Source organism: Podarcis cretensis (genome assembly GCF_951804945.1).
Source record: "Podarcis cretensis genome assembly, chromosome: 15".
Classification (NCBI taxonomy): domain Eukaryota; kingdom Metazoa; phylum Chordata; class Lepidosauria; order Squamata; family Lacertidae; genus Podarcis; species Podarcis cretensis.
The window spans coordinates 6,190,217-6,217,099 of NC_137185.1; the positions used below are offsets into that span (position 1 = coordinate 6,190,217).

Genomic DNA, 26,883 nt, shown 5'->3' on the forward strand with positions numbered 1-26,883 from the left:
GGAGACCCACAACCAACCTGGAACCCCACGATACTACTTTCCCTTCTTGAAGTCACCACACATTCACCTGTCCCGTCCCCCCCCCCCCCCCGTTGTTGCCCACAGCAGTCATTCCTCAGGCCATAGGAAAGGAAGGTGGGACTTCCAAGTCTCACCGCTGGCTCTCCTGAAAGAACAGCCACTATGTTATGGCAGGAAAAGCTCCACGGGACACCTATGGGTGAACAGGAATGTAAAGGGAGGAAATCAGGCAGCCTTGTTCAGTGTCAGACTTTTATTTGTTTTATTCAACCCTCAACCCGAACAAAATCTCCTTAAATAATATAAGAACACATATATAGGGCTATATACATACTCAGAGGAAACCCACTGAAATTAATGAACACAATTAACTTAAGTCCATTATATTCAGTGTGTCTACTCCAAGTAGCACTTAGTTGGCTACAACCCACAGTACTGTGTGTTGACTTTGAATATATAAATATTTCCATATTATTATTTAGCTCTATCTCATACACTTTTCTCGGCCTTTATTAAAGCTTTTGACAACTAAGTGGGTAAAGTACAAGTAAGAAAACCATTTGTCTGCTTGTAAAGCTGCGGTGAAGCTCCAGTGCCTTGGCATTTAAGAAGATAGTGACTACAAAACAGGTGTATTGCAGCACCACCCTTTACCTCAGAGCCAAAGCATGACTTGGTGTTCCTGGTATACAAAGCCCTGCAAAGGGTCAGTGGTGATTGCTGATGGTCACATTCAGATCTTATGCTAAACCCTCCTTCCCCCACCCTTGAGTCTCCAGATGCCGCTGGACTCCAGTTCCCATCAGCCCCAGCCAGACCTATCCAACGGTTGAGGGATGATGGGAGTTTTGGTCCAACAACATGGTGACCAAAGGTTGGGGGCTGGGCTAAACTATCATTTTCATGACAAGAATGAGCTGCATCATGCTTCTACACTCCCCTCTTTTCCTCCCTCATGGTCATGGGGAGCAGATTAGAAGTTTTTGCTTCTGGTTTTTATTTACCACAGTTTAAGATGTTAACGTTTAATAGTTTAAAACTTATGGCTTCAAACAAACAAGAGTTAACTACTGGTCTGGATAACAGAAGCAGAAACTTCCAAACTCCTCCTTGCTGCTACTCTTTCTTGTCACACTAAACTATGGTTTAATGAGACATTCATACATGGCCGGTGTCACATTGCATTGATGCAAGGTCAAGTTTAGTTTCTTTGTGTTAACCAAAGGTCATCAGAAATTTTCATATCACAAAGTGACTGTTCCATATGATTGTTAAAGATTCAGAAAAATGCCAATTCGTGTACACTAGCTACTGTTGCAAGGCAATAATTCAGATTAGTTAGGTGCTTTACAAATCAGTCTCCAACATGCCTGCCGTGCTTAGTCACATAATCAATTGGATTAATCAGTTAGGAATCTTTCAATCAGTACAAAGAAGTGGTCTCAAATTTGTTTTTAGCCTTATGATAGGTGGCTATTGCTCCTGCTTGATGGAAGCCAGTGAGGTGGCAGGCTCTTCTGATCAGCAGAATCCCCCATTGGTGGGTGAGGATCAGCTGCACATGAACCAAGCGTGTTTTAAGATTGGGGGCTTTGCAATTAAGAACCCATTTAAAATCCGCCCAACCCTTCACTGGATGAGAGTGAGAGCGAAGTATGTTGCTGTCGGTATTAGCAGCAATATTTTTCCTGGAGCGAGAAGTGCATTTGAGTCTGACTTGTAGACAATTCGTTCACCAACAGGCTGAGTGGGTCGAAAGTTATCCACCATTGGCCACTCTTTGTCTGTGTCAAAATAGAGCTTCATCCAGAATTCTTGGATCTGTGGAGTAACCAGAAAAATGAAATATTATTAGAAAAATGAAAAACAAAACAATGGACTAGCATTACAATCCTAACCCCACTTACCCAGGAGAAAGCACCACTGAATTCAATAGGATTTCCTTCTGAATAGATATGGTTATGTTTGCATTAACAACAACAACAACAACAACAACAACAACAACAACAACAATAATAATAAGGGCTGTTTCATGTTATAAAGCCAATGAAACGGTGTACCAGGGTAAAAGCAGAATGAAATACAGGAACACAAATTCTGAGAAAAGAAGAATGAGTTCAATAAACTAAAGCAATAAAACCATTCAAATAAACTCTAAAACCAATGAAAACACTCCATCAACTTCAAAACTGATCTTCCATAAATGTATGGGTTACACCTCTGCAGAAAGCTTCTGAAACAGCAACATATTTAGTAGGTGCCTAAACATCATCATGCCATGTGCCTGTCTCATTTTGGCTGGTAAATGGGGATAAAGAATGGGGTGTGGGGGTGCCATCCTACTCCTAATCCAGCCTGCATTGATCCCAGCATTCATAGCAAAAGCCTTCCTCAACTTTCTCAACTCTTATTTCCCTTTTCCTGAATAAAAAGAAGTACTTGCCCTGGGATGAAACCCAGTGTCACCTTGCAGGACTATTCATTTCTATAGCCAATATTCTGAAAGAGAGAGCCCAAGAGAGGGCATTAGAATTAAGTGGACAGCACTAAACTGCATTGAAGTGCATCATGCACAGCTGTTACCTACTAGCACAATGGCTCTGTTAAATTGCCCCCAAATAATTAAACAATAATTCTGAAGAACTGTTTAAGTGAACTGAATGATGAGGCTTAAGCATGTTAGGGTTGAATATGCCTTTTGTAAAGCCCCATCTCTTGTGTTTTGTCTCACCTGCCGGAGACTAAGTTCAATAGGTGTCTCAAACAAAGTCCAGGTGACTCCCTCATTGCATCCAGGTGTGGTCAGCGAGCCGGTGTACCGATAAAAGCTGTCAAGGGCTGACTTTTTAGGGATGAGGGCGTCCAGGCACAAAGCCCCCATTTCAGTTTCATTGCCTAGAGAGATCAGAGAGGAGTTATTGTTTCGTACAAGGCACATTTTTCTGATCGTCACTCTGGCAACTGCCTTCAGTTCTGTAAGTTTATTGATGCTGATGTCTTTCAAAAGCAGTTTAAGGAAGACTGTAAGAAAAGCCCTGTGAGATAAGCCCTGTGGGTGGCAAACCACATGCCTCTCAGGAAACCCACAAGGTGGACTCAAGGGCCCTAGCCCCCACCGTCTGCTCTGTTCCCCAGCAACTGGAATTCAGATGATTACTGTATCTTTTCCTTGTTAGGAGTGGTATTTCTGAGGATCTGTTGAGATGCATGAGCAGTAACGGATGGGGGAGAAATTTGATTCATTTCCCATTTTAAGCTGAAGTGATCACATTTGCACTATTCTGAAGCAATACAAGAACTGAAACACAGCCATCCTTCGGAATTTGCAGTAATCCAAATTTTGTGACGCAGTTCTCTGACTCAACAAAAATACATAGAAAAGTACATAAAAATGAGTATGCTAGTTAAGATAGCATACAAAAGTGCTCTGCATTAAGATAAAATGCTTGCAAAAAGGTGTGTGTTAGCCAAAACTGCATACAAAAATGTATTTCTTAGCCGAGCTTCACATGTATCCTGTATTATCTGCATCTTGCTATAGAAAATGCGGAGATCTGTATTTAAGATTGGCAAAATGAGACACTGAGAATAACTGAAATGGACAGAACCATCCATCCGTAATCAGCCATGCACATGAGAAGGTGCTTAAGGCCATGATGAAGCTGGAGAGAGACTAGCTCGGTGGAAAAACACCTGCTTTGCATGCAACAGGTCCCAGGTTCAATCCCTGCTATCTCAAGTTTGTTTTTAAAAAAGATAACCGAAGTGAACATGATAGGAATGACCTTTGCCTGAGATTCTGGAGGACCCAGGAAGCTGCCATTGGTCTATCTAGTTCACTCAGTATTGTCTGCAGACCTCGGATTGAGGAACTTTTTTTCTGCATTTCCTTCTGGGAAACTTTCTGCCAGTAGCATGCAGTACAAAATGGGTAGGGCAATTAAAGTACAATTTTATTATGTGTACAATAGGCTAATTTCAGCATACCTTTTTGCAGCCTTCTGCATTCTCCATCCAGACAAACAAAAACAAACCCCAACTTCATTAGAGTTCAAAGAACACACTCCAGCCAGGCAAAAGCATTTTTGGTTTGAATCAAGGCCAGGGATGGGGAAAGTTCTGAGGAGCAGACAGAGAGGCTGGCGGGGGCACAGTTGGTCCCCGAACCTAAGGTTCTCTATTCCTGGTCTGCACTGACTGGCAGTGGCTTTCCTGAGTTGACAGGGCATGTTCCTAGCTTTGTTAGAGTCGCCCAGAGATTGAAGCCAGGGCCTTCTGCATGCGAAGAAGCTGTTCTCCCAATAAGTGGCAAGTCTTCTATAGAGTAAATAGCACTGGGCTCAATGGATCAATGATCAGAACTTGTGGAGGGAAGTGTCCTTATGTATTTACATCTCCCTGTGATGCTATTATTATTATATTGTATTTTATTACCCTGCCTTCACTGTAAGGTCCCGGGGCAGCTTGCAACAACGAAAACAATGTTAAAAACAGTTTATAGCAACTTACAATCACAAAAATAAGGTGAGTCCTAGAAAACATATCCCTCAGGTGCTAAAAGCCAGACTAAAGTCAAGTACAGAGTAAACACGAAGTTTTCTGACCTTGTTTATGGATCAAAGAGTTGAGTGTTTCTGCTGCTGTTTTAAAGAGAAAGTTTCCATTAAGTCTTACCATTGAAAGGAATGTCTTTTAACTTTGAAATGAAAGGTTCGTAGAATTCATTTTCGTTGCCATCCTGAAATAAGACATTATTTTTTTAAAAGGTACAATTTTAATGCCCCGTTTTAACTCTGTACTATTTTCTAGAGCATGGATTGCAGGGAGGGGGGACCGTTTTTCAGCCCAATGACCACTTTCCCTTCTGGGCAATCTCCCAAGAGCCACATGTAAGCATTTTCCCCATGGATAGTAGAAATTTATCTTGCAAACACACCAGAAAGTGTGAAATGGCCCCCATGATTCTTACAACCCAAGCCAATTCTAGTTGCTTTGCCAGTTTTAAAGTGAACCCAAATCCCTTCCATACCTTTATAAAGAAGCCCAGCACTGCTACGCCGTTTTTGGAGAGCGCTTCCTGTATAGTTTGAAAGTTTTCCTTGATGTGGACGATATGAAGCTATGGGGGGAGGCAGGTGGAGAGAGACTGAGACCTTTTTCTACAGTACTGTGCTTACAAATGTTGAACTTTTAAAGAAGAAACAAGAAAACTAAGAATGAACATTGATAAGGATAAAACTTTACACAAAGGAAAATATACTGGTACATATATTTTGCACATAAGCCATATACAGTGGTACCTCAGGTTAAGTACTTAATTCGTTCCGGAGGTTCGTACTTAACCTGAAACTGTTCTTAACCTGAAGCACCACTTTAGCTAATGGGGCCTCCTGCTGCCGCCGCGCCACCGGAGCACGATTTCTGTTCTCATCCTGAAGCAAAGTTCTCAACCTGAAGCACTATTTCTGGGTTAGCGGAGTCTGTAACCTGAAGCGTATGTAACCTGAGGTACCACTATACAATATAAGTGAGGCTACTTGTATATTATCTGAAACAAACTTTCAGATCTGGAAGCAAGAGACTCTAAGTAGACCCATTGAGAGGCAATGTGGGTAGGGTGTCAGACTAGGACCTGGGAGACCAGAATTCAAATCCCCATGCAGCCACGAAGCCCATTGGATTGTCACCTTGGTACAGTCACTCTCTCTTAGCCTGACATACCTCACAGGGTTGTCGTGAGGATAAAACAGGGAAGGGGCGAAGTGTTTACACTGCCTTGAGCTCCTTGGAGAAAAGGTGAGATACTACTACTACTACTACTACTACTAATAATAATAATAGGAAGAAGAAGAAGGTTGCATGCATCTTAAGAGTAGATACACTGAAATTCATGGACCTGTGTTTGACGTGACCGTTAATTTCATCTGGTCTAATCCGACATTAGCCATACTTAGGTATCACCCTAAGATTACAAAACTTTAAACAAGGAGATCAGTGACTAATAAAACCATTCTGGGTTTGTTGGTTGGTTGGTCTGTTTCTCCCATTCCATTCTTATATAAGTTTGCAAGTTTGCCCAGTTCCCATACCAGTGCAACATTAATTCAGTTTTCAAATTCAGTATTTAAGCTTCTCCAATGCATAGCAAGGATGCTAAAAATTATTGTTGTATGTGTGAATGCTCCATGCAAGTTGCCTCAGTGCACACTTGGCACATTTGTCCAGAACAATCCCTACGTTGGAAGCGAGTGGAGAAGGCTTTCTTTGTGGGTGTCTGGGGAGCTCTGGAATTAGGGCCCTGGGGCAAGAGTTTACTGGACATGTTATGAATCCCTGCACAACTTCTTTGTTTTTACCTCCATGGCATATCTCTTCCCGTCAATGCTGTGCTCCGATCCAGGGCTCACCCTGCTTTTCTTCCCCTCGCTGTCTCCCCAGTGGAAGTGGAACTGCACCGCCTTGTATTTCCCCTGGAGGCCACCTGACTCGATCTTTGCTGTCTCATCAAGCTTCACTTGGACTGAGGGAAGCAAAAAAGAAGTGGCCTTTCAGGTCATTCATTATTTTAAAAAACATGTTATCATTATACACCGGGGGTTGCGGGGGAACATCCACCCCACAGACCTCCTTTGCCCCCACCAGGCCATTTTAGCCAAGCCATGCCCAGATGCCACACACCAGAGGTCTCTGTTTCTCATATTTTCTCTGCTTTCTAATATTTTCTTTTTTTAAAAAAAAAATGTGTCTTTTATTGGTTTCATATAAAACAAATACACCGGTGACAATGAACAAATGGCACTCACATCCCACTCAGTCATGACTTCTTTGTTTTCAATGTGAATATATCAATTATATAAAATTTTTGTTAACCCAGAGTGTCTTTCCAGAGTGAGCCGTGTGGAGCAAGTGGTTGGTAACTATGTTACTTCGCTGAAGCATACTTTACAATGCCATACCACATCAAAGTTATCAGTTTTAGTAATATTACTACATGCCTTCCTTCGTGAAGTCTTTCCATCAAAGCGACAAACCATAGCTGTTAGTACCAAGTTTCAAACGCATTAGCAATGGGGTCTTTCCAAAATATTGCAACAGTCAATCTTGCAGCTCATTTCTCTAATATTAAATTCAGTTGTCCCAATTTCTGCAGCAATTTGGGGTTTTAAACAAAATTCTCACAAAAATTAATCAACATTTTAGTGCTTGCAGTTTTGACTGGCATACATAGGTTTTTTTCTAACTTTCCCTAATATAATGCATGTTTGTATGATTTTCATGAAGATATTCACTTTGCACATTGAATAAATGTGTTTATGTCAACATTGGTTGAAGAACTGCATCATAAAATTTGGATGAGTCTCATGCTCTACAGACTGGATACGCGTGAATTTGAAAGGACCACTGTGTTTCAGTTCACACAATGTTTTTAGAAAGTGTGAAGTTCTTTTTAATACAGAGACTCCTAAAAAGTGCCAGTGGCAACAACTCTTCTCTTTCATATAAGAGTAGTGATGGGGGATAAATTCAGTTCAGTTTATTGTAATGTTCTTGTTACAATTACCGGTAATAATTCTTGTTATTTGCTGCTATTATTACTACTACTACACCCAGCAGCGGTGGGTCTCAGGGCAGGTTACATCAATTTAAAATCCATAATGAAAACATTTAAAAGAAATCACAGTCACAGGAATAGGGTGGGATGAACTTACCACATCTGCACTTTCTGAAAGAGTGTTCGGATGTATTAGGAGGAATATGTGCATATCAGGAGAAAGTCACATTTAAATGCTGATGAAATTCTAGGGGGACTTTTTTAAAAAACAACAACAACCTCCAACTGATGGAGATATGTGGAGAACCAAACTTAAGCTTGAAACGGAGAGAAGCCAAAATTGGCAGGTACCCCCATTCCTCCATAGGAGGGAATGGCTCCTGAGAGAGGGTGGCTGCCATGGCCACCTGCATCTTCTAAAAGAGAAGTGGTCAACCTGTGGCCCTCCAGATGTTCCCATCTTCCCTGGTCATTGACCATATTGGCCAGGGCTGGCCCAAGACATCTTTGCACCTGAGGTAACCTTCAGAATGGTGCTCCCCTCCCCCTCCAATGAAGAAGGGGTGAGTGAAGATCTACATCGAGCACAAGGGCGATGGGGAAGAATGATCTGCATCCCAATCTGTTGCCCCTGTGGATCCTGCCACCTGAGGCAGTTGCCTCACCTGGCCGCATAGGTCGGTCGGTCCTGATCCTGTCTTTAACTGATGAGAGGTGCAGTCCCATGGGAACACTTTAAGGACACCACACCGGTTACTCTTGCAGTACAATAGGTTATATCTTAAAATTTTCACTTCTCACCTGTATGGCCATTATTTACTACTGTCCAGGGTTTTTCTGGCTTGGCGTTGTATTTTTCAAACTTGAATGGCTTGAGGTCCCAGTCGTATTTCACATCGTTGGTGAGGATGTTGATAGGAGACTGTTGACTTTTTCCACACTCCTCGAATTCCTGTACCCAGTGGCGGGGTTCTGTCAAAGGTGCCGTGGGCAGGAGGGGAAGATTGTTTCGGGGGGGGGGGGGAGTTGGAGAAAGTTGTGCCACTGAATGAACCAGGCTCTCTGCAAACCAGGCTTTTTGAAATATTAGCCAGCCTTAGGAATGCAGATGCCAGCCTTGTGCTCTCCAGAATAATTGGACTACAATTACCATCATCCTGACCATCAGCCATGCTGGCCAGGGCTGATAGGAGTCTTAGTCCAATGACATCTAGAATAACCAGCTTGGGAAGGCTAGTACATGTCATCACTGTATTGTCCAAGGTAACTGGTTAAAAACCTGGCTGCTTCAAAAGGCCTTAGCACAATTGTTTTGCTGACTTATCTGTGGTCCCATCTGCACTAGACATTTAAAGCAGTACCATACCACTTTATAAACAGCCATGGCTTCCAACAAAGAATCCTGGGAACCATAGTTTGTTGTTTGGAGACCCATTTATGTAGCAGAGGGGCTGGATAGCCATGCTACTACAGACTTTATCAGAGATGTACATGGGAAATTAGAGTATAGAGCAAAAGAGTTTTATGTGAATGTGCATCTCTTACAATGGTATCAAAGTGGTGGCCACTCTAAGTGTTCCCCAGGACTGCTTCCCTCCATGCAATAACCCCTGTTACACTTTGGTTCCTACTTCCAGCCACTCTCCTTGCAATAGTGATCTCTGTCTTCTTTTTGGTACATGGATGAGCAATCTGGGCCTGCTGCCAAGAATGGGCTCACCACCCTGACCCCAACCCAACACTAACTTAAGCACACTTACAAGACGATTGAGAGGTTTGTGTTTTCTTTTAAAATCTGCTATGAATTACCTAGACAGTGTTGGTTTTGACACCGCTGTGACAGATAGCACCAGTGGCTTTCTCCTGTAAGAGAGATCATAACAGCCTTTAGACAATTAACTCTTTGGGGTGGGGAGTCAATAATTTTTTTTATTTTTTAAAAAAATATTTATAACAGTCACGACACACATGAGTAGAAACAAAGGAGAAGAATTGTAATTAAAATGAGAACAGAAACTTTGCACCTTTGAAAAACAGATAATTTCTCAGTCAATATCTCCTGTAATAGTGCAAAAGTGGGGGACACAAATGGAAATGGCAGCAGTTTCCTCATAACTGACAGTATCTTTCTAGAACCCTTATTGCCAAGCCCCAAGTGGCTCTGTGATAGTTTAGCATCTGAAATATATTTAAACAAATATTTAAACAAATAGATGTTGTATAGGGTGCTGGAGTTCACTGTTCCACTCAGTCAGTGATGCCTTCCTCCTGAATACTCCATTTCATCTCCCCAAGCTTGTTTTCTATCCTTCCCCCTGACAACAATCAGCCCGCATTCCACAGCCACTGAGCATGCTCAGAACCTCATTAGGCTGTTTTTCAGTACCTTTCTCCCAAAGATCTTATGAACTTCTGCAAACCTTGTGGAGATTTTTTTTTTTTAAGATCAGAAGGTTGTTGTTTTTTTTTACCTATGCTTTAAGAAATGGGCTGCCATATGGCTGGATGTTCCAGGACATTTTAGCCGGCTTTTCAAAAATTCCTCCTGGACACCACTTTCAAGGGATGAATCCCAGCGATGTCCGGACGTATGGCAGCCCTAGGTTCCCTAAGCAATGGTACCCATATCCTGAGTATTGGAAATAGGGAGCCATTCCGTCTGCATCTAACCTCTCCTGCAAGCTTGTGAGGATGAAAATAGCAAAGAGAACCATATATGTTGCCTTGAGTTCCTCAAGGGAAAAGTGTGGTGCAAATGTCATAAATGGACCTAAGTTAAGAACATCAGAAGAGCCCTGTTGGATCAGGCCATTGGTCCAGCTCTTCTCACAGTGACCACCCAGAAGTCTGTGGGAAATCCACAACCAGGACCTGAGCACAAGATAACTCTCCCCTGCTTTCTCCATGAATTTGTCCAATCTTCTTTTGAGGCCATCCAAGTTGGTGTCCATCACTGCCTCCAGGGGGAGTGAGCTTCATAGCCTCATGTAGAAGTACTTTTTAAAATCTTTGCTGAATCCTCCAACATTCAGCTTCATTGGACATCCCTAAGTGCTAGTGTTATGAGAGAGGGAGAAAAACTTTTCTCTGTCCACTTTATCCCTGCTGTGCATAATTTTATAAACTTCTATCATGTCACCTCTTACTTGACTTTTCTTTAATCTAAAAAGTTCTAGCCTTTGATAACATTTCTTGGAAATTTATGAAGAAAAATCTGGAAGGAATGGGAGTGGGACGGGGCTTTGAAAATGGGATAAGGTAAAGGTAAAGGTACCCCTGCCCGTACGGGCCAGTCTTGACAGACTCTGGGGTTGTGCGCCCATCTCACTTAAGAGGCCAGGGGCCAGCGCTGTCCGGAGACACTTCCGGGTCACGTGGCCAGCGTGACATTGCTGCTCTGGCAAGCCAGAGCCGCACACGGAAACGCCGTTTACCTTCCCGCTGGTAAGCGGTCCCTATTTATCTACTTGCACCCGGAGGTGCTTTCGAACTGCTAGGTTGGCAGGCGCTGGGACCGAGCAGCGGGAGCGCACCCCGCCGCAGGGATTCGAACCGCCGACCTTTCGATCGGCAAGTCCTAGGCGCTGAGGCTTTAACCCACAGCGCCACCTGCGTCCCATTGAAAATGGGATAGAGGCAATCTATTCAGAACAAAAGGCTAAACTGATAGTTAACAATGTGATTACGGAAGAGTTTAAAATTGAAAAGGGAACACGACAAGGCTGCCCTATCTCCCCATTGTTATTCATTTCGGTCTTGGAGGTGCTCTTGAACATGATTAGGGGGGACCGGATGGTTGAAGGAATTCAGGTCGGAGAGAAACAATACAAATTGAAAGCGTTCGCAGATGACCTAGTTTTGACCCTACAGGAGCCAGAGCCAAGTACGAAAAAAGAATTACAATTGATCCAAGAATTTGGCCGGGTGGCGGGATTTAAATTAAACAAACAGAAAACTAAAGTATTGGGAAAGAACTTGACAGATACAGAGTCAGAATGGTTTCAGAAAGAGACAGAGTTAAATGTGGTTAAAAAAGTGAAATACCTAGGGGTAAATATAACATCAAAAAATCTAAATCTGTTTAAGGATAATTATGAGAAATGCTGGTCAGAAATTAAGAGAGATCTAGAAAGTTGGACAAGATTGAAACTTTCTTTGTTAGGCCGAATCGCCGCTGTAAAGATGAATGTATTGCCAAAAATGTTGTATTTGTTTCAAACATTACAGATTGTGGATAAAACAGAATGCTTCCAGAAGTGGCAGAGAGATATTTCCAAATTTGTCTGGCAGGGCAAAAAGCCCAGAATCAAATTTAAGATACTAACTGATGTGAAAGAAAGAGGGGGCTTTGCCCTGCCAGACTTAAGGCTGTATTATGAAGCAGCAGCTTTCTGCTGGCTAAAAGACTGGCTACTTCTGGAGGACACTGATGTATTGGATTTGGAAGGTTTCAACAATGCGTTTGGTTGGCATGCATATCTATGGTACGATAAGGCTAAGATTCATAAGGCTTTTAAGAACCATATTGTCAGAAAGGCAGTGTTTAATGTCTGGACAAAATATAAAGACTTATTGGAAAATAAAACTCCAAGGTGGCTTTCACCATTGGAAGCTAAGGCCCGAAAAAGACTCAATATGGAGGCCAAATGGCCAAAGTATTGGGAAATATTAGAAAAAGAAGGAGACAATTGGAAATTGCAGAGTCAGGAGAAAATGAAAGACAAAGTGCGAGATTGGTTACACTACGCCCAGATTAAAGAAGTTTTTAAACTTGATAAAAAATTAGGATTCCAGGTGGAAAAATCGAAATTAGAAACGGAATTGCTAGAGCCTAAGACCAAGGTACTTTCAAGAATGTACAACTTGCTGTTAAAATGGAACACACAAGATGAAACGGTTAAATCGGCTATGATAAAGTGGGCACAGGACATAGGGTATAATATTATGTTTGAGGACTGGGAAAAGTTGTGGACTACTGGGTTGAATTTCACTGCATGTAATGTAATGAAAAAATGTAATGAAAATGATATATAGATGGTACATGACCCCAGTCAAACTTGCAAAAATATACCACTTGTCTGATAATAAGTGTTGGAAATGTAAGGAAAATGAAGGAACGTTCTTTCACCTTTGGTGGACCTGTCCTAAGGTGAAGGTCTTCTGGGAAATGATATATAATGAGCTGAAAAAGGTATTTAAGTATACCTTCCTTAAGAAACCAGAGGCCTTCCTTTTGGGTATTGTCGGCCAAGGGGTGTTAAAGAAAGACCGAACTTTTTTCATGTATGCAACAACAGCAGCAAGGATACTTATTGCTAAACACTGGAAAACCCAAGATCTACCCACACTGGAAGAATGGCAGATGCAACTGATGAACTACATGGAACTGGCTGAGATGACTGGCAGAATCCGAGACCTGGGAGAAGAAATCGTTGAAGAGGACTGGAAAAAATTTAAGCTTTATCTGCAAAAATATTGTAAACTGTATGAATGTTAAGCAGGATGCTTGATTTTAGACAAATTGGCACCATCAAAATAGATGAAGTAAATCATGAAGATAATTTAAATATAAGATGAAAAACCTATGTTTTTTTTTTAGATAATTATTAGGCTAAATTAAATTTTCTTTTGTAAGGATTGGAATAAACGTATCTAAAATTTGAAATATATTCGAAATTTGACAGTAAGGATGGAGATAAGGGAATAAATTGTTGTTTTAAGTGTATTAAATTAGAACGTAGGAGCGGGAGATGCGAGGAAGTCCAGAAGTGATAAGAAAATATGTGATATGCAATGTTATGTTCATTTTTTTTTTACTGTAAATGAAAAATTCTTAATAAATATTTTAAAAAAATAAATCTAAAAAAAAAATAATCTAAAAAGTTCTAAACGCTGCAAGTTTTCCTCATGGGGGAGTTCTTCCACCCTCTTGATCATTTAGGTTGCCCTTTTCTGAACCTTTTCCACCTCCGCGAAAGTCGTTATAAATATTCCAAAAATCAGGTTTTTTTAAACTGGAATTGGTCTGTGCTGTGGTTCCCCCTTGAACCTTGAACCCTGGCTGTGCACCATCCCAATATCGTCCCAATGTGCCTCCTTTGCAAAGGAGAGGTCCTTTAAAGGTCGTCACCGAAGCAGCAAAATAACATTTCCCCAGTCAGCAGAATTTTGATCTCACTCAATAATTCAGTGAGATGAGCTCTCCCAGGGCGTCTTGTTTCTTGCAATGTCAGCATTTGAGTTAGCCTGAAATTGGAGGGAATGGAAAAGAGATTCTGTTTAAAACTGCGGGGTCTAAGTGGTTAATGCAAGTGCCTGCATTCTGGAGGGCAAGAGGGTTCTTTCTTGTTTGTGTGTGTGTGTTTTCTGAGCGCAACCCTCTCTCTGTTCTCCCTTTGTCCCAGTACTTTTTCTACATCTCTAAGCATCTAGAGCAGTCTTTGCCAAACTAATGCCCTCCAGCTGTCTAGAACTGCAGTTCCATGGCTTGGGTGGTTACTTGAACCCTGGTCTCCCAGGTCCTAGTCTGACACTCTAATATAAACACTTTTGTACATGATTTTGCTTAAAAGTCACATTTTTTTGCAAAGCTGTTCTTCTAATTCATGCATCGGCTACTTCAAGGCTGGATTACTGCAATGCACTTTGTGAGGGGTTTCCCTAATGCTTCGTCCAGAGGTTGCAGTTAGTGCAGAATGCTGCAGCACGATTGCTGACAGGAGTGAGGCCTTGTCAGCATATAACACCCGTGCTCAAAGAGCCCAGGACCTTGTTTTGAGTATCTGAGCTGAAATGAACTCAGTCTTTCCACAGCAAAAATCCATGCCTTTGTTATTCCCTCTCACTCCCCAATCTATTATCTTTTTACAGAGGTCTTTCTCCACCTTGTTAATTAGGGGCCAACACAGAGCCTGAGTGCTGAGTGATGCTAATTTGATCGGGAAAAACTAGAAGTAAAGATAAAACCTTTGGCCAAAGCAAATAAAAGTCCATTTCTACAAATATTATTAAGCGGATTAGGGTTTGTGTGACTCTGATCCTTCTAATCAGTATCTGATAAGTTTTATCCTCTTTCTCAAATTTCAGAGCTAATGTCTGGGTTTTTTTTATTTGCTTGTTTTGTTTAAATCATGGTCTACTGTGGTTGTTGAGAGCAGTGGGGGGGAAATATGGAGGCTTCCAAAGCCATTCAAGTCACATAGCTGAAAGACCAAAGGAAAAAGTTACAAATCCCCATTCTACAAATCTGCCCCTTTTCCAGTCTTGTTCCTGGTGGGAGTCACTCTGTTTTTCCAATTTTGTCCTGCCTGTTTTCTTCGGGACAATGTGAGGAAACAGCATTGCCTCCCCAGGTGTGTGTCTCTGCCAAATAGCTCAGCCATGAACAATGGGCTGTCAAGTGGAGCCTTGAGACCTCTGCATGCCTTGGAAGGACAAGGTGGGTCAGGGGAGAGGAACTTCCAATGCAGAACCTCAGGTGCTTTTGGGGTGTGGCTTAAAAGGTAAAGGTAAAGGTACCCCTGCCCGTACGGGCCAGTCTTGACAGACTCTGGGGTTGTGCGCCCATCTCACTTAAGAGGCCAGGGGCCAGCGCTGTCCGGAGACGCTTCCGGGTCACGTGGCCAGCGTGACATCGCTGCTCTGGCCAGAGCCAGAGCCAGAGCCGCACACGGAAACGCCGTTTACCTTCCCGCTGGTAAGCGGTCCCTATTTATCTACTTGCACCCGGAGGTGCTTTCGAACTGCTAGGTTGGCAGGCGCTGGGACCGAGCAGCGGGAGCGCACCCCGCCGCAGGGATTCGAACCGCCGACCTTTCGATCGGCAAGCCCTAGGCGCTGAGGCTTTAACCCACAGCGCCACCTGCGTCCCGGGGTGTGGCTTAAAAGCCTCTAAAGAGGGATTAGAGCAATTCATGAAGGTTGTCAGTGGGGAACAAGCCATGATGGCTATGTGGAAACTCCAAGTTCAGGAGCAGCCTACCTGAGTACTTCTTGCTACGGAGCTGCAATAGAAAAAAGGTCTGTTGCCTTCCTGCCCTTCTTATGGCCTTTTCAGAGCTCCTCTGCTTGGCCAAACTGGAAACTAGTTGCTTGCTGCTGCTTATAGACATCATGCCTTTTATTACTAGCTTAAAACACAGCCAGGTCTTTCTTTTTCTCAATTTGGATCAAATCCGGTTTTAGGGGGGGAAATACCTCAGATGTAGCATTTCATAGGAAGTGACAGTATAGACATGGATTGTGGCATGATCATGTGTACACAGCTTCCTAAACCAGTGACGGGAGCACACTGGATGCAGAGTAAACAAGAGCATGTGCACAACTTGTGATGTACATCAGCACATATTGTGGCACTGAGTTCCATAGCTTAATTTTGGCACACCATGCTTCTTTTCGTCAGCCCCAAATCTCCTGCTGATCACATTACTGTGCTTTCACATTCCTTTGTTTTAAAATTCTGTTTTATTACCTACATAGGAATCTGCTTAATAGTGTGCCAGATCCCTAGTCCATCTTGCTCTGTATTTTCTATACTCCACCTGGAGATGCCGAGGATCGAACCAGGCACCTTCTGCATTCAAGGCAGATGCTCTACCCAGAGCCGTCTTTCCCATAGGGCTTAGTCGTGCCAAGAACATTCAGCCTAGCCGCGGTAAATAGTCTGCGGTATTCCACGTAGTGGATATCCGCCAGGTAGTGAGCTGGAGCAGCCCGATACATCTGCTCCCCCAGAAACAACCCAGGTTTCACACGGGCTATGTCCTCCTGTCTGGCAATATCCCTTAATCTTTGGGCGATCACCACCTTTGCGTGGCTATACGTCATGGACTCTATATAAAGGGAGGACAACCCACACTTCTGCACTTCCTCCACTATCTCCCCTTCCCATGGAGATGTAAAGTTATCCCTCACAATCAAGGGGGCCAAACCCACCGGTCTGAAACAGAGCTTGAGCCATAGCCATAACTTCGCTTTCAGGGCCACATACCTAAAGGCTTGACAACCGGTTTCCAATCTCATGATCGCACCTGCCACGGAGGGGGGGATCCTGAGTATGGCCCTGAGGAATTGGGTTTGGATAGATTCTAATTTTTCAGAGTCCCTACGTGAGCCCAAGGCAATGCCCACCAGCAGAAGAGGGAGGACTTTCATTTTAAAGAGTCGCAAGGCAACTTTGACAGTTTGTGCCTGTTTCTTGGAGTACAGGGTTCTAATCACCAAGGCTGCTTTCGATGCGTTCGAAACTATGTATTCTCTGTGCGCCAAGAAGGACCTATTTGATCTAACAACCTGACCCAGGTATTTGAAGCAACTGACCTGCTCTAAAGGAATACCATTAATTGACCATAAATTAGGTTTCAGTCGAGCAGCAAAGAGGAGGTTTAGTACTGTGGCCCTACCTTATTTATGTACCCCCATGATGTTTTAGTTTATAATTCTGTATTGTGTTTTATCTCTGACTATCGGTCGAATAAAGGAAATTGGAATTGGCTTAGTGGTGCGTTGCGCCAGGGCACTGGCCTCTCATGGGCGCCCCAGCAAGTGGGGGAGCTGCACAGCTTTGCCGGCGGCCTCCCCTTTCCCTGCAAGCCCGCCAGCTGCGCCCCTTCAACCATAAGGCTGGCGGGCGTGCAGCGTCCCTCCCAAGCCTCTGCGGAGATTGCTCTCCTCCTGAGGAGGCTTGGGAGGGAAGCTGCGCTTTCCTCTGCCGAGGCTTGGGAGGGGCGCAACTTCACTCCCAAGCCTCTGCAGGGATTGCTCTCCTGCGTTCTTGAATGGTCAGTGATGTGGTAGTGTTATAAAGTTTTATTTATGCAAATTGTTATGCTGAATTCATATTTTCTACAATCTGTATACAGTGTTTGATTTATAATGTGCGGTTTGCTGTGCCTAATAAAGGATTGATTGATTGCTCTCCTGCAGTGGCATGGGGGAGAGTTGCGCCCCGCCCCGGATGGCTGGCAGTGCACAGCTACATCTACTCCAACACTATTTGGGGCCGCTGGGTGGATATTTGCACCCTGGCGCCACATCTGCTAAAAACGGCCCTGGTTCTACCACTGAGCTATGGCTTTTCCCCAGCAGCAGCAGCAGAATCTAAAGAGGAACCCAAGCCGAAGAGTGCCACTTCGGGTGTGGGAAAGCTGCAGTAATTATTTACCACTGAAACATCATAAAGAAATAAAATTGCCCTCTTGTTAGTTGTATAGAGATGTGTCCTGCACCAGAGAGTAATTTGTAGACAGGAGGAGTTTCCGTCTCTCCTGAATCACTAACGAGACCCTTCTTTTGTGTTCTGAGCTGCCCAGAGAAGAATGTCATTAAGTGGCCTATATAAAGACTCCAAGTTAAGTAAAAATAGTATTACAAGAAAGGGAGAAAAACTTCTCTCTATCCAGTTTCCTCACCTCATGCATAATTTTATAACCCGTCCTGTTTTTGCTATACTAAAAGGGCTTTGAACGTTGCTTGGCATTGCTTGCCTTTTTCTGTACCTCCCTCCCCAACTGTAAAGTGTGTGTATGTGCGCATTACTGTGATTTACAAAGCAAAGTGTTTTTAATTTATGTAGTAAAACTGTGTCAGCTTCTGCCTTCATCAGCTGCTCTGATACAAATTAAACGATGCTGTTTCCAAGGTGGCTGTTAATGGTGCTTTGCTCAGAAGGGCTTCATTTCCTGAAGCTAAGCAATACTACAGCCATCGTTCAGGTTGAGGCCATGCAGTGTTAATGTGTCCACCATGTACTTCTCTTTCTTTTGCTAATATTGTGGGATTTGTTGGCTTCGCAGTTTGCATGAAGCACAGTTTGATGCCTGCCTGCCTGCCTGTTTTTAGATGGAGGGACCAGAACTGTACAATATCCTGTGTGCGCCTGGCAGTGATAGATTTGTAGATTTGCATATGCACATAGATTTGTATCCTTTGTCCTTGTTAAGGATGGGTGAATCCGGCCAATTCATTTTTTCTTCGTCCCTCCCCCCCATGAAGTTCACTTCACCCCATTTCGAAGTCAATCTGCAGATTGTTTAAAAACGCCAAAATAAAATGCATGAAAATTTGGAAGCCATGTCTTCAAATATGCGATTTTGCATGTTTTCAAGCAATATTTCCCCTAATAAAATGTAGGGTTTTTTGGGTTTTTTTACACCATGATTTCCGCAACTATATGCATTTTTGTGCAGTTTTTGGTTGGAGAACAGTTCCAGAATTTGAAGAAGAACCTATTTTGAAGGACAGATATGTTTTGTTTTGCTTGTTGCTTTGGGAAGTGTGAATTTAGGAGCCTTGCCTAGCCCCTTACCAGCCCCTGTTTTGTTGAGATACTTCAGGTGCCAACTATATACACTTTCCAGAAAAAAAATGAAGACATTTTCTCAGACGGACAAATTTGGTCTCAGCCATAGGTGCCTCCTTCATGCTGTTTTCAAATTTATCTGATGTTATTTTCTGTGTTGTTGTTAACTGCTTTTAGTTGCCTTGAGATATGAGGAAGGCAATGACTAAATCAATAAATAGTGTTGCATATTAGTCCCTTCAGCTAAAGGTGTCCCCACAAACTATTGTGTAACCCCATAGAAATCTCTGGCTCTTTCCATTCTCGTGGGGACTCTAGGGCCAGCTTTCTTTCTTTCTTTCTTTCTTTCTTTCTTTCTTTCTTTCTTTCTTTCTACTTGAGCAGATGATCCGACTTTAGTAACCTGAATTTCCCATTTCCTAGCTTTAAACCCCCCCCCCCTCGGTTTGGTTCCTGTATAACAATAACAAGCAAATATGTGTGTTCTTTAAATTGTAGCTATGAGCATGTGTTTAGGTTATCAGCGGAGACTTGGCCAGGAGTTGGGGGAGGAAAATTAGAACTTGTACAACTCTGTCCAACAAGATAAAAATAAAAATATGTATGTTGCTTCCCAATCTCGGTCAGCTGCTGTTAACAACAGCATAAGATCATAGGTACATCAGAAGCTGCTTTATACAAGATCAGTATTATCACTACACTGACTGGCAGCGGCTTCCCAGGGTTTCAGAAGGAGAATAATCCCAGCCCTTCCTGGAGATGCTTGGGACTGAACCTGGGACCACCTGTGTACAAAGCAGACATTCTAACCTTGAGCTATGGCTCTTCTGTGGCTTACTGTGGCTCACAGCCCTGTTTCAGTACCAAGCCACCACCCTAGAGAAGGAGTATTTCTGAGCACATGCAGAGTTCAGTTTTCTAATCACTGAGTGAGCAACAGCCTTTCCCTCTGCGTGTCAAAGTTTCAGTTATTGAGGAACAGAAACTGGAAATAACACAATAAAATCATAAGAGGAGTTTCAGTTATTGAGGAACAGAAACTGGAAATAACACAATAAAATCATAAGAGACATAGGCAGAGGGCCTTCTTGGTAGTGGCACCTGCCCTGCGGAATGCCCTCCCACCAGATGCCAATGAAATGATACAACTATCGGACTTTTAGAAGACATCTGAAGGCAGCCCTGTTTAGGGAAGTTTTTAATGTTTGATGTTTTATTGTGTTTTTAATACCCTGTTGGAAGCCATCCAGAGTGGCTGGGGAGGCCCGGCCAGATGGGCAGGAAATAAGTAATAAATAATAATAATAATAATAATAATAATAATAATAATAATAATAGAATTTTCTTTTGGGGGGAGAGTAGACAGGTGATTGGAGGGCGGGGAGAGCAAGCTAGTTTCTCAGAAAGAAAAAATGAAAAGCATAGTGTCTGTATATTCCAGGTTCCACAAAAGCTAGATATATATTTACCCTTTGGGAATCTGGAGATTAGGATTCATTGGGGTGGGGGAATTATTCCCCACCCCCAGATACATTTAGACAGAGGGGTTATTCGGGGGGCACATTTTATGTGCTGCATACAGTCGCTTTGTTTCTCAAAAGATCCCAGAGCTTCGGGCAAGGGGAAGGTCAAGGCAAAAAAACAACTTTTATCAGAATTGCGGAGCACCTTCCTTCCAAGGAAAGATTAGCATGTTTGCGGGGTTTCAGAGCTAAAAGGGCATTTGGAGGTGGGGTTATCCATACCTCCCTTTAACCTTCCCTCAGCACTTTCCTCCCAGCTGAGGTCCCTAGGTATGTGAGCCTGCTTAGGCATTGCAGCTGCAGCTACAGAACCGACTCCTTGGAACGACTCCCTGTGGCTTCTCTCCACCACCGTTTCCTTTTGGACAGTGTCCCCATTACAAATAGGGAGGAACAGATGGGGACGTGTCTTGGCCCTTCTGTGGACATTCCTTTCCGCTCTGACTCCCCTTACGTGGTTCCTGTGCTTATCAGCTCCATTGTCAGGCTCAGGCCAAACTCGATCCCTGCTGTGCGGCTGCTGTAGCGAAAATCGTTCTGCTTGGGAGCTGGACAAAACAAAGTCCCCTCATACTTCTCCAAGCATAATGAGGCTCTTCTCCCCAGCCGCTCTGTTGCCAAGCCGCCAGTTGTAAGCTATTTGGGTCAGGCGTGTGCCATTCGAAGCACCATGCCCATTGCAAGGACAGAGGAAGCTGCCCTATGCTGGGCCAGGCCATTGGTCCATCTAGCTCAGTATTGTATGCACTGACTAGCAGAGGCTCCCCTGGATTTTATGCAGGGTTCTCTCCCAGTCCTGCCTGCAGGGGATTGAACCTGGGACCTTCTGCATGCAAGACAGGTATCCTACCACCGAGGGACAAACGTGAGTGACTGCAGCCCTTCACATTGATTAAGGTTCAAGGAATAACATGTTTCAGGGAAAAGCTCAGTTGGTAGAGAATGTGACTCTTAATCTCAGGGTTTGGGGTTTGAGCCCCATGTTGGGCAAAAGATTCCTGCGTTGCAGGGGGTTGGACTAGATGACCCTCGGTGTCCCTTCCAACTCTACAATTCTATGATTCTATAATTCTGTGAATTCACAAGACAGGAAAGCCATAACCACTAGATACTGGCACCTCTCTCTCTGTTTGTATGTGTGTCAATCTGTAATGTGTGCTTGGGGATGGGGGAGAAAGTTGACTCAGTTCACATTTAAAAGTGAATGTACCGAATTCACACTTTCCTAAACAATATGAGAATCAAAACACAACCATCCTACAAAATTCACTCTTCTCTGAATTTTGCAATGCAGTTCTTCAGCCAAATGATATGTACAAAAAAGGCATATATTCGGGGGAAATGTGCATTAAAATGCATATATTAGTGAAAATGCCATACAAAAATGCATTTTATTATGGGAACTAGCCAAGAAGGGGGTAGTTAGAGATGTTGCTTAGCAACCAGGCATGATCTTCACTGAGGTAGCACATGCTTTGATTGACTGTGCAGTTTTTCCTTTATATGTTTGGTTAAAAGTTTTCCTACTATGTAGAAGGCTTGAGCTAAGAACGAGAAGGCATCTCTGTAGCATTCTATTCAAATTATACACTGTTTTTGTTAAGTTAGCTCAATAAAGTGTTATCAGGAATATTCTTTCTGGGTTCCCATCTGTGTTATTTAAGTGGCTAACAGTCCATCTAATTCTGATTGGCAACATCTCCCCAGGGCTTAAGGCAGGGGTCTTTCCCCCATCCTACTCTAAAACGTTCGGCCTTGCAGCTTCTGAAGTATGGAAACACTGTTGGGTTGCAAGTAGTGACACTCTGGATCCTTTTGAGAGCTTCAAATGGTGGAGTTCATTTTAAGGGCAGTTATGTTCCCAGGCATATTGGTCTCATCAAACACAACCCCACAAATAATAACTTTTTTTAAACTACAAAGCTTGTTGTGCTTCTATCCTTTCAATGTGGCACTTTAAATTCCTCTTGCCTACAAATTGCTCATTGGCAAAGGACACACCTATATCAATTTAACAAGACGGAACTTAATTTTGTTAATGCTTCAGTGGTAAAGAATTGTCGCATCTTTCCCACGCCCAAAGTAGCGCTCATAGGAACAAAAGAAGAGCCTGCTGGGTTAGGCCAATGGCCCATCTAGTCCAGCATCCTGTCCCCACAAGTTTGTATGACAGGTGGCTGTCCCCATCTTGATCCTGGAGACTTGTCATGCAAGGATGTGGAGAATGCAGGCTTCATCTTCCATCAACTCTAGCCAGCAAAGCCAACTCCCATCTTTCCTCACCATTGGTCATGCTAGTTTGGATGGACAGGAATTGACGTTTGATGGGTGGGCAGGACCACCCACCTGTCAGCCACATGCTGTCTCAATGACATCATCTGGTGACCTGTTTCACCCTCCCCCACAATTTGAAATCACATCATTCGGGAAGAATGCACAGCACTTTGCAAGCGGTGGCCATCACCCGACAGAGCAGCAATATCTGCAACCCCACTTTTGGCCTAGCTGCACTTTTGCCTGCAGGGAAGTCGGTACTGTGCAGGCACATTGACAGAGCCAATCCAGTGCGTGGCACCATCCTTCATCACCCACCACTCCTTTAAAGCAGACTTGGAGCAGAGAACCAGCTGGCTGGCCATGCTTGGAAAGCCCAGTGCAAAGCACGGACAATCGTCTTAATCTAGGATTTAGAGTTGTTATCTGTGTTTATAAGCACTCTCTCTTTCCCCCCTTTAGGTGTCTTTCTGCCTACCTGAACAGTGCTGTCGTATGCACAGCAAATAAAATACTACACCGTTAGCATGTGCATGCTATAGGCAGCGAGTGTGTGAGAGAGATCACATCCCTTCCATTTGTGCAAAGAGTTACCTCTTGACATTCTCTAATCAGTAGGATGCCTCTGGCACAGTAAGCTCCTGTTTGAGGCTTTATTTGTGTGTGGTTCGCCACCCCCCTCACTTGAAGGAGGAAGCCAAGCTAACTTTAAATGAAACAATAAACAAATTCAGGCAAAAGGTGAGTTCCTCCCTGGGGGACAGTTTGCTCTTAGGTTGAAGAGGGCACCTTCTCCCAAACTGTGGCAAAGGCAACTGGTCCTATGGCATTCTTTCCTGTGGGTGCTTAAACAAAGCCAGCAGGAGCCTCCCTTGCATCACACAGAGAAGTCATCATGGGAGATGGCGCTTCTTTGGCAATTGACTTGATGATGTTAAAGTTGATGATTAAAGTTTCCGTGCCTATGGAGGGATTCTGTACGGAATGGTTACGAAAACCTCCAGTGTGCCTTCCTGCATCAGATAAAGATCTATCTAGTGCTTTCTTTCCATTTTAGATTGTAAGGTCTTCAGGGAAGGGGCCTGTCATACTGCACTATGTCATGTAAATTGATGGAAAATCTATTTTTGTAGTTGCATGCATTTCTTTAAAAAAAAAATCCATGGGAGAAAAAGGGAGAAGGCTGTACCTTAACTATCACAAAAGCAGGCAGCGGGGAATTCCCTGAAGCTCATGAAAGCGTCACCTCCCGCCAGCAATGGTTGTTCCCAGCATCTGGTCCTTAGGGGTTGATTGTCTCTAATCAGGGAGGTTCGCTTTGGGTACCATGGCGAGTAACTACTGATAGATGGTTCCTCTGCCAACTGGCCAGACACTTCATTCAAAAGCTGTCAAAGCAAGATCACTGCATCTTGTGGCTGGGAGTTCTACAAGCGAATGGAGTGTTATATGGGAAGGAATTTTTATATTTGTCAATCTTGAACTGGCCGCAGATTAAATCCACTGGTTGACATGTCACTCACTCCAACCTTACCCTGAGTTCTTTTATCATGAAAACAAAACAAAAAACCCCCCAGTTTATACCTCACTAAATGGGAAAGGCAATAGCTTGAATCTGGAAAAAGGGGATCCTCCCTCCAATGGACCTGAAACTTCCCCTCGATCCCACCTGGCTCTGCATCCATTCCTCTTGTGCCCATAGCACAGTGGTGCAGAGCACACAGAACGGCCCAAGTTCAATCCCCAGAATCTCCAGATAAAGGATCACATAGCAGCCGATGAGGAAAATGCCTTCCTTAAGCCCTGGGGAGCCAGTACAAACAGTCTGATTTATTTATTGGTGATGAGGAGCATAAAATCAACAAATAGTTCATGGAAGAAATATGAAATATATCACAGAGCCAATTGATTCACCCCCCTATGAGGCAGTTTCATAGTAGATCCCTGCATATACTTTGAGTACCTTCCTTGAAGGGAGGGGGGTCTAATAAATACATTAGCAAACAGGTGGGAATATATCTGAATGTTGCCATAGCTCTTAGACCTGCTGTTATGGTGATAAGCTCCTAACCTTTCACCTTTGTTCTTTGGAGGCTGTGATCATGTGTGTGTGTGTTTGTGTGCGCGCACGTGCATGTGTGTGTGTATTCTTGTACAGTTATTTTCATGGTTGGCTGACAGTAATATATGTTCGTTTGTTTATTTGATTGATTAATTCATCAACATAGCTGCATCAACCCTCAGGGGGGCAGTCTAGGTGAACAAATTAAAGTTTTTTGGAGATGCCTAGATGCCAACAATGTTGGTACTTGCCTGGTGTTCATTGGGAGCACATCCCAAAGGGCAGGTGCCACCACACTAAAAGCCCTGATCTTAGTGGACATGAGACAAATCCTGGCAGCATCCAACACAATTAAGATTGTCCCTCCTTAGGAGTGAAGTGACTGGGCAGGAATATAGAAGGCAAGGCATTCTGGGAGGTACCCTGGTCCCAAGTTGTTCATGGCTTTATAATGCCGTATATAAGCAGCCAGTGAAACATGCCATATTTCAGTGCAGGTGTTATGCTGCACTGTCAAATAGGGTCCCCCACTCAAATAGCCCTGCTGCTGCATTAAGACAGCTTCTTCTGTCCTCATTTGACGTCTTAACCCTTCAAGCTATGACAGCAGATGTCATGTGACATTAGGCAAGGGAAATGTGGGCATGGTTCATCCAAAACAGCCTAGTGGGCTTAATTGCATCCCTGGACCAGTGGTATCTCGCCACAGCTTTAAAATATTGACTAGTTTCTCTACATTGTACGGTTTCTCTAAATGAAGGTGGCCAAATAAATAAATTATGGTTGGCATGGACATTTGTGGGCATGCAGCAGGCCCAACAACCTTCCTTCTCTGTTGGTTTCCTGTTGACTCATCCATTTTCTCCTGCCTTGTCAGATCAACCCTAACTCTTTTCCTGTCCTTGCTTTGGTCTTAATGAAGACTCCCCCATTTCTTCCCTCTTGGTCTGACTGTGATAAAGGGGACCAAAATGGGCAAGCAAAATGTTCAGCGTGGGTGTGGCTGCAACACCTTCCTTAAGGCTAAAAACAGATGGTGGGAGCTTCTGGAAATGATTGATGGAATCATATTCAGAGCCTTCCAGGATTAGCCAAGGAAACTGATAAGCAAACACTAGATTGAAGACAGGGAAAATAAAGTAGGGGTGGGGAGGGAGTTTGGATCCAGCCACTGAGCCAGATACTTATCTCTCCATTCCTCTGTCAGTCAAGTACTACATCAGATTCTTCAAAATGTAGACAGCCTGCCCATAGCTCAGTGGTAGAGCATCTGCTTTGCATGTAGAAGGTCTCAGGTTCAATCCCCAGCATCTCTAGGTAGGACTGGGAGAGAATGCCTGCCTAAAACTCTGGAGAGCTGCTGCCAGTCAGTGAAGACAGTATTGAACTAGATGGGCCAGTGATCTGAATCAGTATAAGGCAGCTTCCTACGCTCCTGTTTGTTTTGCAGAGAAGGGCCCTTGACTTCTGCCCTAAAGACCTACCTGGACGGCACCAGAATTGCATTTTGGGCCCCTCCTGCTGTGTGGGGCACTTGACTTCTGCCCCAAGAGTCCCATTCTGATGGTGCAATGTGGGTATATATATCTCCTTTAGGGGCAAGATGAATGCATTGCCCACTCTTGAGATTTAACGTCGCCGGGGGGGAAGGAGCTGAGCCTTGAAGAATGACAGTTCTAGCAAAATCCGAGGAAGCACATTTGAAGAAGGCATTCCTGACAGGCCCAAAGAAATGGGGACAGCAGTTTACCAGGGGGCAGGAATGGGAAAGGAGGGCCTGTCCGTGATAAACAGGGACAGTTGGAAAACGTATGTGTCAGAGTAAGTGAATGCAAAGCGATCAGCCCTTGAGTCCCAACTCAGCACTTCTTTCTTTGAAAAACTCCTGCTTGTTAACATGAAGAGAACAAAATAAGGTCAAGCCTGTGCTTGGTACGGGATGGTGAGAGGGCAGAGGAAACCTTGCTCACTCATTAACTATACTTAAAAGAAACAAAACAAAAACTCAATAGGGGAGAATACGGGGCGGACTTTAAACTGACAGTGCCTTGTGGACGTGACAGGGCTATGGATTATTCTCTCTCTCTCTCTTTTAATGTGCTTTGTTAGTTTAAGAGGCTCACCTTCCTGATTCAGTGCTTTTTGTTGTGGA

The 26,883-nt window shown here is 43.6% G+C and overlaps 1 protein-coding gene across 1 annotated transcript in view; it reads right to left on the reverse strand.

Moving 5' to 3' along the window:
* Positions 1 to 256: 256 nt before the first annotated feature.
* CA4 (carbonic anhydrase 4) overlaps positions 257 to 26,883 on the reverse strand; it is a 32,668-nt gene continuing 6,041 nt past the window's right edge. The window contains exons 2-8 of the mRNA XM_079955839.1: positions 9,383 to 9,436; positions 8,375 to 8,545; positions 6,378 to 6,541; positions 5,051 to 5,140; positions 4,696 to 4,759; positions 2,753 to 2,916; positions 257 to 1,842 (exon numbers count right to left, since the gene is read on the reverse strand). Of these exons, the coding sequence (XP_079811965.1) occupies positions 1,651 to 1,842; positions 2,753 to 2,916; positions 4,696 to 4,759; positions 5,051 to 5,140; positions 6,378 to 6,541; positions 8,375 to 8,545; positions 9,383 to 9,436 (899 nt within the window). The 3' untranslated portion in view covers positions 257 to 1,650. The remainder of the gene's footprint in view (positions 1,843 to 2,752; positions 2,917 to 4,695; positions 4,760 to 5,050; positions 5,141 to 6,377; positions 6,542 to 8,374; positions 8,546 to 9,382; positions 9,437 to 26,883) is intronic.